The sequence below is a fragment of the Gymnoscopelus braueri genome, assembly GCF_963280865.1.
Source record: "Gymnoscopelus braueri genome assembly, chromosome: 8".
Lineage (NCBI taxonomy): Eukaryota > Metazoa > Chordata > Actinopteri > Myctophiformes > Myctophidae > Gymnoscopelus > Gymnoscopelus braueri.
In genome coordinates this window covers 20,129,917-20,148,934 of record NC_137609.1, presented here as the reverse complement: position 1 = coordinate 20,148,934, position 19,018 = coordinate 20,129,917, and the positions used below count along the sequence as shown (strand labels likewise).

General features: G+C 46.0%; 1 protein-coding gene across 1 annotated transcript in view; it reads right to left on the bottom strand.

The window, feature by feature from the left end:
* The window catches only part of igsf9bb (immunoglobulin superfamily, member 9Bb), a gene marked incomplete at both ends in the record, with an annotated part of 136,344 nt that overhangs the window by 49,735 nt on the left and 67,591 nt on the right, over positions 1 to 19,018 (bottom strand). Inside the window, 5 exons of the mRNA XM_080434541.1 lie at positions 5,703 to 5,819; positions 6,118 to 6,258; positions 6,854 to 6,996; positions 12,762 to 12,907; positions 16,805 to 16,946. Coding sequence (XP_080290667.1) covers positions 5,703 to 5,819; positions 6,118 to 6,258; positions 6,854 to 6,996; positions 12,762 to 12,907; positions 16,805 to 16,946 — 689 coding nt within the window. The remainder of the gene's footprint in view (positions 1 to 5,702; positions 5,820 to 6,117; positions 6,259 to 6,853; positions 6,997 to 12,761; positions 12,908 to 16,804; positions 16,947 to 19,018) is intronic.

Below are 19,018 nucleotides of genomic sequence, written 5' to 3'. Positions count from 1 at the left end.
ATCAACGTTCTCAATTACATAAGCCCACACTGTCTAGAACACCCGAGTCCCGGTGTTCTAGACATTGTTGGATAACATCTGAAAGAGCAGCGGAGCAATGGAGTCCCCTGCAAGCGGGCTTCTCTGCTCCAATGCTCTCTGTGTATAAGTCCACAATGTCTGTGATGCCCGAACTCCGGTATCCCAGACATTGATGGGATGATATCCGTGCTTGTAATGTATCAACGTTCTCAATTACATAAGCCCACACTGTCTAGAACACTCGAGTCCCGATGTTCTAGACATTGTTGGATAACATCTGTGCATGTTTTTGGATCATATGAAGGTAATATAAAAACCCACATCACCCCTGTCCGCCAGAGGGCGCAAATGCGCCAGTGGAATGGGGTCACGCCGGTTTTTGCCTTCCGTCCCACAGGAAGTGCCCACGCACCACTGTGAACCGGAAGTACTTCGGTCAGACATGACCCCTTGGCCGTACCGCCTCATGATTTGCAGGCCACGTTCGCCTTTAACGAGCGACAAAGCATCCCCTACGGGGAGGAAGGTTTTGTCGCCTCACAGGCTTCCGTCTCACAGGAAGTGCCCACGCACCACTGTGAACCGGAAGTACTTCGGTCAGACATGACCCCTTGGCCGTACCGCCTCATGATTTGCAGGCCACGTTCGCCTTTAACGAGCGACAAAGCATCCCCTACGGGGAGGAAGGTTTTGTCGCCTCACAGGCTTCCGTCCCACAGGAAGTGCCCACGCACCACTGTGAACCGGAAGTACTTCGGTCAGACATGACCCCTTGGCCGTACCGCCTCGCGTTCGCCGCTGGAGGGCGACAAAGCACCTCCTAGAGGAGGACAACTTTGTCGACAAGATGGCGGCGGCCAGAGTAAGTTAGGAAGAGAGTAATGACAGTAGCGTCGATCCCATTGTGAGAATGGAATGCGGAAGTGCTCTGTCACTCTACGTCAATGAGATAGTTCCAATGTTGGTACTATAGCCCATAGAGGCCCGCTTTGCGGCGACATCAAAGCGTGACGTTACTCTCTCTTCTACACTCTGGCGACGGCCAAGGTAGGATTAATCATTGATATATATATATAGTTTTCACTGTATATATCTTTGGGCTTAATTCTGACGCCGGGGTTTTTCCCCGTGGCCAGTCTCGTGACTCCTCCGAGTCCTCCGTTGGCCCGAGGGTTAGCACCGCCGGCGGCAGTGGCAGCGTCACTGGTCCCCATGGCAACGGTCCCCATGGCAACGCTCCCACTCTCCGAGCGGCCGATGACGTCACATCCACTCGCTCGGTGTGTGAAGCAATGGACGGTTTGCAAGCCGAATGCTTAGGTATTGCTCACAATACTAAAGGGTTTCAGGCTGCATTTCTCCACAAATCCCCCCGTGACAGAAAAAGTATTGTTTTCCCGTGCAAGGGGTCCAGCAGCCAATACTCTGAGGGAGGAAGTCTCCTTCCTCTTGAGCTTGGGCGCTATTAAAGAATTACTTCCGATACTTCTGTTTACTATCCCAGTACATCAGCGTTACACTGTGTGTGTACAGGGTTTTTCAGTACAGCAGTGACACACTGTGATTGTACTGATCAACTCCCCTGATCCGCAACAACACATTGTGGTTGTACTGGTGTGTTTTCCACGTGCTCTTATGCATATAATCTCCTATGTCGGACACGGTGTTGTTCCTCTCATGCAGAGGGTAAGGCAACCATGTCTCTGAGAGAGGGGGTTCACTCTCTCTCCATAGTGAGTATGTTACGAAGAATTTGTCAAGAAACGCGAGGTTACGTTGTAACCCCGGTTTCCTTAGAATTCAGAGTAACATAGTCAGAGAACTATCTATGAATCGGAACCAACTGGTTTTCTATTCGTAATATTTTCTGGTGGAAAAGAAGGGGGGGGGGGGGGGGACGACCCATTCTGAATCTGAAGGGTCTCAATAAATACTTGGGTCAAAGAGCGGACCTCTGTCTCCGCCATTTTGGAGGGACAGATGCCCCCTTTGCCGTACCGCCTCACGGACTACAGGCCTCGTTCGCCACTAACGAGCGACAAAGCACTCCCTAAGGGGAGGACGACTTTGTCGACGCTCCGTCCGGAGCCTTTGGGCTCAGACGAGAGGGCGACGGCCAAGGTAGGCTTACTTCGGACGGCCCCGTTTGTCAGAGTGACAGCGCCGTTGGTTTCCATGGAAACAGACAGGCTGCGCTGGCGGACAAACCGGATGCTGACGTCAGGCAAGGTCCCCGTGACCGGTCACGTGACCCCGCCGGGTCCTAACGGACCGTTAGTACCTCTACTGCCTCGAGCGGTCACCTCAGGGTTAGCACCGCTGGCGGCAGTGGCAGCGTCGCTGGTCCCCATGGCAACGCACACAGGGTTAGCGCTGCTAGCACCAGTAGTAGCGTCTTTGGTCCCCATGGCAACGCACACACAAAAAAACGGTTCCCTTGGAAACGGATCTCAACGTTTCTTGGCCCATGGTGATTTAGCCTTGACTAGCTTGTTAGCTGCTAGGTTTGCAGAACCTCCAGTCAGGCTACTGTTGCTTCGATTGGCGGCTAACTGGCCTCACTAACAACAACACATTGCAGTGTTGTTTTTTGGTGCAGCGCATAGCCAGCCCCGCTAAAGCAACACCACGGTGGCCACCTTCCACCGCTACCCTTCCACGGTCTCTAACGGCCCCGCATGTGCGGGTCCGCTGGATCACGTGGCGACATCACCGGTCCAGTTGGAAACGTGTGCGTTGTCCGCACTGGGTGACATCAGAGCCCCTCCTGACTCGCTTGCTGAGGCAGCTTGTTGGAGAGTTTGCAGTCCGGAACTGTTTTACTATCCCGGTACTTCAGTGGTACACTGTGTGTGTAGGGGTTTTTTCAGTACAGCAGTGACACACTGTGGTTGTACTGGTCAGCTCCCCTGATCAACAACAACACACTGTGGTTGTACTGGTGTATGACCCTCTCTGCGGACGGTGCGTTAAGGAGATGGGTGGACCAGCATTGTTTTCAATGCTTATTTCCACGTTCCTTTCTATCCACCACAGTCAGGAGGTGGCGCGGCACACAGACGTGGCCGTTTCCCCACTTGACGTCGAGGGGTTTTTCACCGTCACCGTCCGTCGAGCGTCTTGGTCCCGTCTCAGCAGACCACCTTCATAGGGGATCTCGCTGGGCTAGACCAGGCTCACGGCGCGTCTGTCCCGGGCGGGATAGACAGCGTTTCGGCCTAGGGTCTTCTCGCGTGAGGCGACAAGTCACATACAGGCTATGCGTGCAGGCGACGGGTCTCATGACTTCGGCCTTACACCTGTTTCGTTTGGACAAGCCCCACGTGTGACCTTTTTTCCCCGGAGGTGGATGTGGGCTCTTGGAGCCCCGTCCACCTGAGGTTGTCATGTCCTGATCGGAACCGACAACACCACGACCGTGTGCTATGCCAAAAAGCAGGGAGGCCTGGCCTCTCCAGTGTTGGACAGGCTAGCTGGCGATCTGACGCTGTGGTGCGACGCGCGCCTTACGTCAACCAGAGCCTCACAGGTACCGGGCCTCCTGAACAGTGGAGCGACTCTGTTGTCCAGGGGCATTTTTTGGTACGCAGATTGGCCTCTCCTCCGGAGATAACAAGCCAGATCTGGGCCAGGTTGGCCGACTGAACTGCTTTATGCATTCCCGTCACTGGAGTTGGTCCTCTCAACTTGTCAGACTCCACGGACTGTCAGTGCCACTGGTGGCACTGGCGTGGGGCGCATGGAGGTTAGGAATAATCCTCTCCTCTACAACGAGCCCTGGGCCCTCCCCCCGATCAGAGATCTGCTACGGCAGGCAGGGGTCGGAATTTTCCACAAGCAACCTCAGGACCTAGACCGGTGGGCTTGGCCCGTGAGGGGGAGACCTTGACTTCTTATGGCCTGCCCCCTGAGGTGGTAGCTACCATCCAGGGGGCGGGGGCCCTTTCCACGAGGTCTGCGTACGACGACAGGTGGAACCTGTTCGTGTCATGGTGTCTGGGTCAGTCACCGCCGGTTGAGGCCTTCCGGGCCTCGGTACGCAGCATCCTCATGTTCTTGCAGGACAAATTGAACCAAGGTCTGGTTTTCTCGACGGTTAAGGTGTACCAGGCGGCCATTTCCGCTTGTCACGTGGGTTTCGATGACATGACGGTTGGCCGACATCCGCTGGTGCGTAGTTTTATGAACGGTGCCAGGCGGGCCAGGCCGGTCTCTAGGCCTCTGTTCCCGGCCTGGGACCTGGCGGTGGTGCTGGGGGCGCTTTGCCTCCCACCGTTCGAGCCTTTTCACTCTATGGATCTGGAGATCGTTAGTCTCGAAACGGTTCTTGTGGTTGTTTTCACTACAGCTACACGGGTCAGCGACATACATGCGCTCTCAGTAAGTTCGGAGTGCATGAGGTTCTTGGGAGACGACAGCAGGGTTTGGTTAAGCCCAACATGGCGTTTGTTCCCAAGAACGGAATGGTGACCCAGACACCGGTTGAGCTGATAGTTTTTCATCCGCCTCCTTTCGCTTCGGCAGAGGATAGGCGGCTGCACTGTCTCTGCCCAGTAAGGGCGTTGAAGCTCTACTGCCAGAGGACGGCGGTCGGCCGGTCGTCGTCGCAACTTTTTGTCTCCTTCGGCCCAGATGGTCGGAGGAAGGCAGTGACTAAGGCGACGCTTTCTAGATGGAGTTTGGATGCCATTAGGCTGGCCTACGTCAGTAGTGGCGCTCCAGTTCCAGAAGGACTGAAGGCTCACTCTACTAGAGGCGTGGCTACTTCCTGGGCCCTCTCCAGGGAAATGTCGGTCCAGGAGGTGTGCGCGGCCGCAAACTGGTCGTCTCCATCGACTTTTGCGGCTTTCTACAGCCTGGATGTGGCAGCGGCGTCAGTGGCGCACGCTGTACTGGACATAGCGGCTGTCTCTAGTTAGGGTAGGGGAGGTTAGGCAGGTCTTTTGTGTAACCCGCCTTTTTTCCCTTCTCTACCTTCCTTCTCTTGAGTCCCCTCGGAACCACCGTTGGTAGGTTTCCAGGGGAGGAGGCCCTGTTTCCTTGTTTTCACTTATGGGTCAGACTTGTGTCTGTTCATTAGATGAATAGGCAGACTTGGTCTGTCAGGGTCCTTTTCTTTCAATTATATACCGCACCCCGGCCCGGAGGGCTGGGGCACCCGTGAGGCCGAAGGTCACGTCCAGGGGGACGGGGCCTTATGGCTAGGGGGCGTGCGGACCTGAGATTCGGTATGGCTATAAGCCCCAGGGGGGTTTATGTATCCCATAGTGAGTATGTTACGGAGAATTAGACAAGAAACTCAGGGTTACGGATGTAACCCCGGTTTCTTTAGAATTCGGAGTAACATACTCACCTAACACCCCTGTTTGTGTGCATCTGCATGCAGGAAGCGTGTTAAAGAGGATGAGCCACGTCACGCAAGAGGTTTTATACCTCTTCCGGTCTACCGGACACGTGACATACCCTTCTCAGCCAATGAATGGCCCGGGAGTTTATGGTATGTAGCTCTGCATCAACGCCAGGGGGCGCTGATATCCCATAGTGAGTATGTTACTCCGAATTCTAAAGAAACCGGGGTTACATCCGTAACCCTGAGTTCTCGATTATTCGGTTATAGGTTAACTATCGGCTTTGATACATTATCTATGAATTGCCCAGCCCTAACAGCAGAGGTCTGTTACCTTCCTCCATGTGATGTTGGGGAAAGGGTCTCCCTCTGCCTCACAGGGGATGACCAGTTCTCTCCCAGACTCCTGCCTGTACTCTCCTCCAGGAACCACAGAGAACTTAGGAGGGTCCTATCCATGGCGAGACGGCCCAAATGGGCCGCTACAATTAGATGACCCCCTTGGTTTGAAGCAGCCATGCATGCTAGTGAGCTACAGAGTTCCTTTAACTCTGACAGTGTACAAATATAATCAAATATGGGTCCATTTGGTTACATTTGTACACTCTCAGAATTAAATTAACATTTACTGTGTACAGTAAAATGTATTATTTAGTTAAATATTTATATTTATTAACACTGCCGGTTTAGTTAATTCTGCAAAGATTTAAAAAAATTGCTGTGGTTTTTTGACTGCTATCATTGCATACCTTCAGCACCAGGGGGGCGGGAGTGGACCATCCCATTGAACCCAAGGCATTGTAAGGCATGCAGGTATAAGTGCCGAGAGAGTCCTCTGTCACCTCTGCCACTCGGATACTCCCATCGTCCATTTGGCTCCATCCAGGGAACTGGGTTGGGGGACAATGATGGTGGGGAGAGTTCATTTAAACCCTATACTTGGTGAACTTGACCGTGGCTCTGTACATGGCCCTGTACTGGGCCCGCTCTTTTTTCCCTCAACACCAAATCTCTTTGCTGAAAATACCCAATGTACGACCAAGTATAAACCTGAAAGTCAGTCACAGGCTGTGTCCACTGTTTTTTTTTTTTTCATATGCCAGTGCTACCGCTGTGCTTGGCACTCTTAACAAAGCGCTGTGAAAAATGCCAAAAGGTGCAACAACATATGAAAACAAAGGTTTTGTTGGTGATGTGTTTCTAGCAAGACATGTTAGTGTGAAGAAAAAAAAATCTAAAAAGAAAAAGAAAGAAAAATACAAAGTATTCAATTACATTTTTACGTTGATCGGTTGGACGGTTCTTGAGATAAACGCAGATACACAGACCATCCATCATACAACAGAGTATTAATTAAGCATGATGCTTCAGAGGTGAGCATCTCAGCTGCTACACCATCGACGGAGGTATTAGACATCTAGGACCTAATCGTCTTCACCACTTGGAGACAGGGACGTTGAAACTCCCCACATCCCGCCAACTCACCTTATCTATCCGGAGAGGGAGGCCATCTTTCTTCCATTTCACAAGCGTTACAGGGGGGTTGGCATCTACTGGGCAGCGGATGAAGCCAGGTAGACCAATGGCCACGTAGATGACAGCTGGCATGTTCACAACACGGGCAGGGTCTAAGCAAATGGCAGAAAGAAAAAAACGGTTTCTGGATCAGAACCCACCTGAACATCTTGAAAGCGTTCACGGCCCACCCACCTGACCACTGAACACAGCAGCCTGTTAAGTGGTCAGATGGGTGGGCCGCATGCATTTTCAGAGCATGTATATTTTAATGATCAATCAATCGCAGTATACTGTAAGTTCATATTTATCGTATGATGATGAAAACTATTTTTTAAAGGGTTTAAAGTAATATTGTAGACTTTGTCTACTGTGGTAGACTGGATTATGGTCTTGTAGATTTGATTATTAACACATTGAATGCCAGTCGCGCAGATCTACGCGAACCTATTTAAAGCCGCAGCGTGCCAGTCGCGTAGATCTACGCGAACCGCCGATTCCCATTGAAATTGCCCCAGGTGCACTTTCCGAATTTTTTTGATCCATTTCCGTTTCCGGTTTCCGGTCGGAAACAGAATTATTCGGGTTCCGTTTTTTTCAATCGTATCCGCTTCCTGTCTGGGATCCTGAACTCGATTTTCTCGGTTGTTGTTTTTCTCCTCGCTGATCACTGTTTACCGTTGATCTGCTGTATCTTCAAGATGGCGGCACGGATTTGGAAACTATTTTCGCTGGCCGTTTCTCACAGATCCGCTGTGTGTTTAGAACCAAATGAACGCGCACTTTTAACTTATTTAGCGAGGTCTGTGGCGACATGAAAAAAACAAAAAAACAACAATAAAACGCTGGCACTGGTGAGTACATTATGAGATTAAACTCTGGCATGGAATGTGTTAATGATTTTATTAGATCATCATATTTGTTTATTATCGATTAAATGAATTTGTTGGATTAACTGTTGCACGCCTAAACTCGTCTTACTTAAACATAGTTAAGGGAGAGCAAGAATAGCATGGTCTCTAAATGAGGTCAACTAGCAGAGCATCAAAGTACCGGGGGTGATGAAAGGGGGGAGAAATGATGTTGGGGCGGGCTATCAGCATGGAGGGCTAGAGACAGAAAAAGAGTGTGTGTGGGTGTGTGTGTGTGTGTGTGTGTGTGTGTGTGTGTGTGTGTGTGTGTGTGTGTGTGTGTGTGTGTGTGTGTGTGCGTGCGTGTGCGCGATCGTGTGTGTGTGCGTGTTTGAGAGAGAGAGAGAGTGTGTAAAAGCGTGGGAAAAAGAACAGGTAAGGGGGAAGGCAGCAGATGATATAAGGCTGAGAAGCGGTGGGTGTGGTGGTGAGGGGGGGTGGGGTGCATAGAAAGAAGGCTGGTGAAAGAAAGGCAGGGAATGTCATCAGGAAGATTAAAAAATGACTGGAAACAAAGCACTTTTTTTTATCAAAAACTAAAAACAAATCAATCCTCTCATAGCTTCTCACAACGATAAGATCCTGAGTGCATACAGGAATTGAAAGTTCGGATTAGTAGAGAATATGGCCGCGATTGAGGTGCCGAATGAATGAATGAATGAATGAATGAATGAATGAATGAATGAATGAATGAATGTGCTGTACCAACACAACTTTACACTGCGCACACACGCACGATGCACACACACACACGCACGATGCACACACACGCACGCACGCACGCACACACACACACACACACACACACACACACACACACACACACACACACACACACACACACACACACACACACACACACACACACACACACACACACACACACACACACACACACACACACACACACACACACACACACACACACACACACACACACACACACACACACACAGGCACAGCTTGCTGCTGATGTCCTGAAGTCTTAATCGACGATCCAACAGTTTTCTGCCATGCAGAAACCCAGAGGAACGACACAGCACAGCACATAGACAGGAACATCAGCCAAGTTTCTAAATATAGCTCACAGAGAGCGCTATCTCTCACACCATTCTGGTTCCCACTGCAATATGCTGGAGGGGAGTTCTTCACTGGCATGCACTTCAGGGAGACAAGGAGAGAGAGAGAGAGAGGGGGAGAGAGAGAGAGAGAGAGAGAGAGAGAGAGAGAGAGAGAGAGAGAGAGAGAGAGAGAGAGAGAGAGAGAGAGAGATGGAAGGAGAGAGAGAGATGGAAGGAGAGTGAGGGATGGAAAGAAAGAAAGAAAGAAAGAAAGAAAGAAAGAAAGAAAGAAAGAAAGAAAGAAAGAAAAACCTAGGGGGACACGGCAAGAAAATATATAATGAGAGCTATTAATGGAGAAAAAAAACTGAGGAAAAAGTGAGAGTACAAGAGAGGCGAGGAATGGAGGAAGCTAAAAGAGGACGATTAGAAGATGGAACAATTGGATGAAATTTGTGAAAGACAGAGGGGCAGATGGAAGGGGAGAGAGAGAGAGACAGGGAGAGAAAGAGAGAGAGAGAGCCCTCTGCAGTCTGCAAAAGAGAAGTGTCACACTTTCACAGCGATGATGTAATCCCTCTTCTTTCACATCACCCTCCCTCACTCTCTCACGACTGGTGGTACCCACCTCTGCTCGTCACACACGACACACATGCACGCACGCAAGCACACACACACACACACACACACAGAGGCACGCACGCACGCACACACACACACACACACACACACACACACACACACACACACACACACACACACACACACACACACACACACACACACACACACACACACACACACACACAGACACACACGCGTACAATCTGATGCAGAGCGGAGGGTGGAAAGCAAGGGAATGCAAAATGTCTGTTGCCTTGACTACTGCCAGCAGACGGTCTCGTCTCACCAGTCATCAGTGCTAATTCTCAAAGCTGTCTTTGAAAAGTTTCAAAATAATAATAACAATAATAATAATAATAGAAATAATAGAAGGAAAAAAAAGGCAGGTGGAGTGATTGATTACTAGTTTTCCATTTGGAGTTAATGGAGCAATTCATGAGTGATTAGAATGAGGAGATGGCAACGAATATGAGGACTACAATAAACTTATGTGAAAAAAATTAGTTTTTTCTTTTTCTATCTATTTTCTTTCATGTGTACAGTCTGTCTATTTGCAGAGAAGTAGAAAATTGGAGAGTGAGAGACAGGGAAAGAGAGAGAGAGAGACGAAGACAGACATGGGGAAAGCATTTGCATGTACCAACCTGTGTATCCTGTGTTTGCCCATGTGCATACATATTTGAGAAAGCAAATGGATGTATCCGGGTTTGGAATGGATGGGATTAGGGCACAGACTAATGTAGTTGCTTGGCTGAAAGAACAGGAATTGGCCTGGAGGCGGAATGCTCAAATCAATCCCACAGTGCCGGGGATACACTGAAATGATTTTACTCCACATACAGTACTCCTTCTGGTAATGCTCTGAGGTACAGTAATGTCCAAGACCGGACAAGAAAAGAAGGCCAAAGGTGGCATGCAAAAGACACTGTTGGTGAAGATCGAGTACACACTAAAATCCTGAGTGTTAATTTAACGGCCCAATTTGGTTAGAGTTAGGTCAATCTAATGATTAGAACATAGTACAATGGAACTAGTTTGAGAGGTATGGTAATAAAGGCAGTGAGGATAGCACTACAGTACTGTACATCAATCATTGATGCTATAGGGGTTTAAAGATAGAAGAGCGTGAGCTACAACACCTCCTCTAACAGCACTGCTGAAACACTAGAGTCTAACGAGCACACTTGACATTTAGACAGGGATATTGCACGGCAAGTGACGGTGGAAGCATAGGTTTGGAACAAACGATCTTCAACACAACAAAACAAAACGTCCGGGTAAACTTTGGTAGTAAGGCACATATATCACAGAGAAGAACAAGTCAAGTCAAGCTGTAACTAAATACATAATGGATGAGTTTGGAAAGTTTCCATATTGTTATTTTGTCAGGATCTGTGGACTATGAAAGCAAGCAGGGTTTGGTCCAGACTCCAGAGTAAAATATATGATGCTATTTGCCACCCCGAAAACCTCATCCAGTGACTAGGTGAAGACCCACTGTGTCCGGAGACAACAAAGAACCCAGGGGAAAAGGCTTTTCAGTCCCAACAGAGACCAGAAGCACTGACCGAACATCTGACCTGGTATTGTGGTTTATCGCTCACTGTGTGAGCGTTGCACAGACACAGAAGATGAGGTGTACGGAAGGAAGAACCTTAGATAAACTGAACCAGCTGCTGAGGCTTAACAACAGAAAGTCTGTAAAGACCGTTTAGTTTTGCGGAAAACTGATTTGCTGCAGGAAAAGGGGTTTGTAATAAGAAATTTTGTAAGATCACACAGGTATATTTAAAAACTTTAAAGAGGTGGTGCCATGGTTTTGCACTTTTTCTGTTTTTCATGTGTCTATGAGGTAGATAGAACTTCATTAAGCCCCCTGGTGGTGTTTTTATGGTGTTTTATGTCTTCTCTGACTATTTTGAGTTTCTACCTGGAGGCTGAAACCTTGAGGGTCAAACGTGCCAATAGAGAAACAGCGCTTTAGTGACATAGTAAAAACATACCCTCCCCCTCATTATCATAACACAACAGGTGTGGGCATGAGGAGGAGGAGGGACTAGGACAGGTGGGTGGTGCTAAGGTGGTGGAGGAGGTGCTAAGATGAGAACCAGGTATACTTAATGAACTGGAGGCGTGTCCACATAAAAACATAATTTAAACAATTTCTGTACACTTTTTTGAAAAAAATCTTCCTCCTAGTATAACCATAATACCTGATGATTATGTTTTAGGGGGGGGGGGGATCACTGAAAATCACGGCACCCCGTCTTTAAGTTCTGCCTAAAGACACCTGTATTAGAAACCCATCTGTTACACACATTTCAATGCAGTTCTTCCTGCATCAAATGTACTGTTTGCTAACAACGTTATGAAATGTGGTTTGTGTGATCTGCTAAAAGGGATATTACATAAAGTAGTAACACACTCAGTTGTCCCATTAACTAATTGTTGCTGAGAGTAATGAGGTAATTGTAGTGTAAATGTAGTGTAGATGCGTATAAGTGTGGTCAGTGGAGAGAGTAGTTAAAGAGATGTATGAATTGGTAATTTGACCATTTACACGCATGATTCTCCATTGTTTCAGATTTACTTGGCCTTTAGTTTGGGCATTTGGGACATTTGGTTATTTCAGCAGGGTTATTTCTCTACTTCTCACGCTTCCTTAATCACTTAAACCTTGTTGACCGGGGCCCCCCAGGGGTCTATACTCAGCCCCGCCTTTTCCCCAATTCTCTTTGCTGAAAAAAGCGGCTCTACAATGCATCACGTTGCTATTAGCTCAGTGCTATTTTCTTTTTTTAAGGAGACCCGGGTTCAAATCAGAGGTAGAACAGGAAAGTTACATGCAGTGCAGCTTTAAGTAAACACATCTGAGTACTTCTTCCACCACTGCTTGTTTGTGAAAGGCAGTTGGCATACTTCAAGCCCCCAGAACCGAGAGGGAGCAGTGAACCACATTGGACATGGTGGCTAATCATAGGTACTGCAGCTTATTACGGCTGGGAGCCAGACACATGAACGAGCAGAAACGGTTTCGACCAATGGGCTCGACTCACGAGCTTGCGCACGGAGGTGACACTACTGCGCATGCGAGACGACTCGCAGAGTGACGCAAAATGCGTCACATAAGCCCCAAATACAGTGGGCCCCGCCCGTCACATTTCCCAACCCGGAAGACGGGGTGAAAAGGGTGTATGCGCTGGGTGAGCAACTCCGTACAAGTGAATGGGCGGGGATTTTTCGTTACCTCTCTATTATTTTTTAACTCTATGGCATACTCACGTTGCACTGTCAGGTAGGCAGAGGCAGACGGCGTCTGACCCAGGCTGTTACTAGGGCTGCAAGTGTATTTCCCAGCATCCTCAGGCTTGGCTTGGGCGACAATGAGGGAACCGTCGATAAGAATACTGACTCTGCGCTTTAAGTCACTGCGGAGGGAGAAGAGAGGAGAAGGAATAGTTCATGTCAAATTCCAGATAAGCTACATTGGCAGGAAAATATTTGGAAATTAGGAAAACCTTGGCAGACGGTGTGGTCTTATTCTCTTGTAATAAAGGTCACATACTGGGTGAAGTTCGTCAGGGTTTCGGAGATTTTAACATGGTGCACTGTGTTTGAAATCAAACATATCAAGAAATCATGTGTGACTTTGTACAAAGTTCACAAACCATGTGACGCCATGGCCATTAATACAGTTGTCTAATACTGTAGGTAAAACACTGTATGCTAAATTAATATGTACAGACACTATGCAGACAAATAATCTGCACAAAACTCTGCTGCATTAGGCTACTGTTTCAAGACTATACCAAAACTCAGTATCATTTAGTTAAATAAATAAATAAATAGATAAATGAATAAGAGAAATAGTTGCAAACTGTTTGCCAGATTTATGGCCATCGTACGATGTCGTCGCGGGCCAAAAATAGCAGGTCCAGAAGCTCCCAACGCGTCGCAGCATCAGTGACGCGGTGTGGGCTTATACAGTAGATCGGCTATTTTTGGCCTGTGGCTCCGTCTGCGATGACGTATAAATGGGGCTTTAGACAGACAACATGCACGTATCTATTCATTCCAGCACGTGTGTTCAGTCTGGATGGGAGTGAGAGATGGGATGAGCTTAGTCTTAGACCTGAGATTAGGCTCTGTCTACTGGTGACCGGTCAGTGCGGTCAGTGCCAGTAGTCAAGGCAACAGACATTTTGCATTCCCCCACTCTCCTCCTTCCTCCCCGCTTTGCCAGCTCCAAATTGGATTGTGTGTGTGTGTGGGTGTGTGTGTGTGTGTGTGTGTGTGTGTGTGGGTGTGGGTGTGGGTGTGGGTGTGGGTGTGTGTGTGTGTGTGTGTGTGTGTGTGTGTGTGACAAGCAGAGGCAAGGGGAGAAGATGACATCATCTCTGATGAAGGCAATATATTTTGACGTCCTTACAACACTAGGCCAGTCCTCCAATGTGGAATTTGTACAGTATGTCCGAAGTCCAAGCCGAATAGAACAGGGTCTGTCTTTTTAAACTTTTTTTAAATCCCTGGGACAATCTATGCTATAAAATCCTCAGTGTTATTTTAACTCAGAGACTGAACACAATTTGGACACCTTCGGACCCGACTTTGAAAACTCTGATCTACAGTATGTCTGATTCTGCTATGTACAGTCCGTCAGTCCGTCCATCCGTCCATCTATCCATCCTCTACTCTAGGCCTACTGCTTATTTGGAATCAGGTCTTGGAGCCGGAGGTAACAGTTCCCTTTCCCAGGCCACATTAGCTACTTCTAATAGGGGGATCCCGAGGCATTCTGAGGCCAGTGTGGCGATATAACCCCCCCCCCCCCCCCATCGTCTACATGTGCAGTACATGACGTCATGAAACACAACCATCTCTAAGTCTTGTTTTTCTTAACCCCCTCTCCCCCCACAATCACCACCCGAATGACAACAAAATTGACTATGATTGTTTTGGTAAAAAAAGTGTCTCAGATGATAGTCACATTAAAAAAGTGCAATAAAAGTAAAAATACTTACCATTTACAGTCTCACAGACCTAATAAATTAGTTGTTTGACAGAAACGACTGTTCTGAATTTTAACATTATGAGGGGCAACAGATGGTTTTGTTCGTTTTTTGCTTTATTTAACCCATTAAATCCGGGAACGCATCTGTGTCATTTTAGATTTTAGCTATAACCATTATTTTATACTTTGGCTATTCAAAAATAGCAGATTTACAAGTTCATAGTGCTATGAGCTTGTAGATCTGCTATTTTTGAAAAATCTTGAACATTTGTGCAAATCTATGAATATATATTTCTTTAAGCAAATATTTTTTGTCTTTGCTTCTGGGTTCTACAAAATATTTTGAGATTAGAGTTCACGACCAACTACGTATAATTTTGGGGGTCTTTGACATGAAAAAGTGCGAGCACCACTGATATTATGGCGCTTAAGTGGCTCATGCTATGAGCTTGTAGATCTGCTATTTTTGAATAGCCAAAGTATAAAAAATATAGCTAAAATCTAAAATGATGCGTTTCAGGATTGAATCGGTTATGGGCTATTTCTAAGGCGTTGTCTGTCTAGCGAGACAGTTAGTCTCTCTGTGGAGAAAGAGGATAGAGACAGGATGGCTGACAGGCAACACAGGTTTTGAACTGATTCAGAACTTGCAAAGTAATGAATTATGTAGTCAGCACAATGGTTGAGTGACCAGCATGCCACAAAGGATGTTAGTATCAAGGGACTTGAAAGAAAGGGCACCAAGTTTCAATCTTTCTACGGTTTGGAGTAGAGCTCCGGGATTTAAGCTTATAGTCACTATAAGTGAAAATTATGTGGAGGCACGTCTCCTCCAAGTTTCTGGAGAGAACCGCTGCTCCACTGTGAATGAGATGTATTGTACGTTAAATCCCTTTTAGCCACTTAAGCATCAATATAATACAACTAGCACATCTGCTGAAGGTGGTCTCTCCACTTTAAAATGACACAGATGTACTTATTGGGTAGGACACGTAATGGTTGACAATGTCAGTAAAGTTATTTGAGCACCGGATTGGACACTAGATGGGCCTTTATTGTAAACAGACATTATTGCTACAGTATTACAGTACCTCTCTCAATCGGGAGAGACAACACACATAAACCATATGGTTTGTAGCTGTCAGAACCTTGAATGCAGTGAACCCAGCCCTACTGTACATGTACATTCAAGTTCATGGTTCAAGTGCATCACTGCCAAGCCTTTCTGCATCAAAAGCAGTGCAATGAGGCATGCACTGATGTGATGTGATGTATTGGGGATGTGTGTACCGTATACGTAACCCAACTGCAAGCTTTTGTAGCTATGGCTAAGGGGTACTTTGTAGATAAGTAGAAGGGACAAGTGCATTTTCTCTGTTCGAACTGCTGTGCTCTGGAGGAAGATGTGTGTTCTGGCAGACGTTTCAGAAAATCCAGAGAACAAGCTGGACATCATGTTCTAACCAAACTAAATTTAAAAGTTGGGTTTCAGCCATGGAACACTTTGTGAGACTAGACAAGACTATTTTATGATTGTACCTCTGCTTTTGTTGTAGTACTTTTTCTCCACGTAAATAATAGACGTTCAGATAATACATTTAAATAAAAGTAAAACAAATGAATTAAACTTAAACTTTCACTTAAAAAATGCAGCATTAAGGGGAGCTTTAAGGGGCTTTATAAGGGGAACTCAACTCTATTTGTAGATACAGCATACAACAGCTTTTAAGACAGCTGTTGTTGTTTTTGAGCGGTGTAGCCGCTCCTATAAGTGGGGTTGGGAATTCGTCTTTCCCTGTACTGTGATTGGCTGACTCTATTCACACCCTTTTCGCCGTACCGTGATTGGCTGACTCTATTCAGACCCTTTGCTTTGATTGGCTAGTGAGACGCATGATGAAATAATAACCTATAAATAGCACCACGCACTTCAAAAAATCATTTTTTTTTAAAGTGAGCTTCCATCACTGTGATGACCACTGTTGTTTCTAAATAACACCGCTCACTTCACACTGGGTGTGATTTTTATATATATACATAACAAACTACAAATGGCTAGCTTTTTGTTGATTTGACTACATTTGCACAAGGAAGTCAGTGTGTACATTAGGTGGTTTTAGAGAGTTACAAGGGTGTAATTGCATCGTGAAAACTATACAGCAATGTATTGGTATCAAAAATAAAACATACTTTTTAAAAGCCTGTACTTTTAAATACTGCAGTACATTAGCTCATATATCATATTATATTATATAAACTTTGACTCAAGCACTTTATCCACCAGTGACAATAATGAAAGCAATGCTAGCTTTACTTCTTGAAGAAGACGTTGTCCTCCTCCCAGAACCAGGTGTAGGTCAGGTTTCCAGGGTACGCCTCTGCCTGGCAGGTAAAGAAGGCGTCCTGCGAGATGTTGACTGTAATGTTTTCTGGCGGGGAGACGATGAACGGGGGGCCTACAGTGAAGGACACAGAAGATGAGAAATTATTAAATGAACAAGTGATTCATTACCTTGTTTATTGTAAGTCACTCTATATAAGAGCTTAAATTGTAATTGAGATTGAACATGAGTTGACGTGCAGGATGCAGCCAGGGTACACTGGTAGTAGACTGGTAAGTGCTTTGACCAAACGATAGCAAACATTCCCAGTTTGAGTCTGTATTGTGTGTTATCTGCCCTTCTATGAACTTGCTTTCCTGTCAAAACAAAGACAAATGGCAATATAAAAAAGCAGGGATCAACTTTCTCTCAACAGGATAAGCATGAATGTTACATGTATTTAGCTGCCCAGGGATTGGACAGGACCCAGACCAAACATAAACATGCTACAGAGACAAACTTTCATTCTTACTGGAAGGAAGCCAAATTGTAGCCCTGGGTTTGTTTGTTTATTATAACAACATTATCTCTGTTAGATTATACAATTTATGCGGCTATCGTTAATGGATTTCAACTGATTCATAAATGTACCAATGTGGACTGCACTGACAAAGTCACAATACTGGTAGAACAGATGACGAACAATTAACCCATTACGTCCGGGAACACATCTGTGTCATTTTAGATTTCTTTGACGATTCTAAAATAGCAGATCTACAAGCTCATAGCGCTACAAGCTTGTAGATCTGCTATTTATTACTTTTTTTAATCGTGAAAATGTGCGCAAATCTTTGAACATATATGTTTTTTTAAAGTGAACATTTATAACTAAAATCTTCGCTTCTGGGGATTATACAAATGTCTTCTAAATCCTAACAGTAAAAAAAAAAAAAAAAAAAAAAAATTATGTTGCTATAGGGTTTCTCAAACTTTTTTCATGATTAGACACCCAAAATGATATGTATCCCCCCCCCCCCATCTAAAAATATGTTGTTTCAGGGACCCCCAGAAGCAAAGATTTGAGTAATTTAAAAAAATATATATATTCAAAGATTTGCAAACATTTTCAAGATGTTCTAAGATTTTTTTTCTCCAAAAAGCAGATCAAAGACTGCTACAGCGGTTCTCCACCTTTTCTGGATCACTTGAAAAACTCAGAAGTGTTTGCGGCCCACCCAAGTGGTCAGATGAGTGCAGGCCGCATGCATTTTCATAGCATAGTTTATTTTAATGATCAATCAATTGATTGCGTTCCTTCCTATGTATTCGTATCACAAAGAAAACCCATTTATTTCGTTTTAAAGAAGAAAAAAATATTATCATTAACATCTCCAATTATTTGGGGGCCCACTTGCAATACCCTCAAGGCCCACCAGTGTTCCCCAGGCCCCAAGTTTGAAAAACATTCTTATAGTTGGATTGCAATTTTAGCAGGGGGGGGCAGGTCTTTGACCAGACACATATCACAGACACAGACACAGACACAGACACACACACACACACACACACACACACACACACACACACACACACACACACACACACACACACACACACACACACACACACACAGTGCGTAGCGGATAGAACATTTAGTGAGGTCACAGACCTTGGTGATACCAGACACTAAAGTTTGCACTCAGCATAGGATTAGAGACAGTATTGATGTAATGAATTGCATTTATATGGCGCTTTTCTAAGTACTCAAACTTACTCAAAGCGCTTTACAATGGTTCATTCATTCATACAGGGGGGGGCATTGGGACCCTATCCTAACCCTGCTGTGCCAGATGGACAGTGGTGGACATTAACAAAGTACTTTTACTTGAGTACTGCACTTACAGTAAATACAGTACAGTAGGTCCAGATTTGAACCCCCACCTTTGAAATGTTGCCAATCAGACAGGATCGTGTCAAACTTGTGTCAAACCAGACACGATATCTACAGTAAATGCAGGGAGACCAAATACATCCACCTATAGTGTATACGTTATATTGTATTAACATACTCTACCATACTGATTGGACATAACTTAACATAACCTTCTATTCACACACAAAAAGTTACATAATACAGCTTTAAATTAATGCTGAGGATTTAACTGTGTATCAGCTACTTGCATGCTCTGGGTCTGTTGTGCTACTGG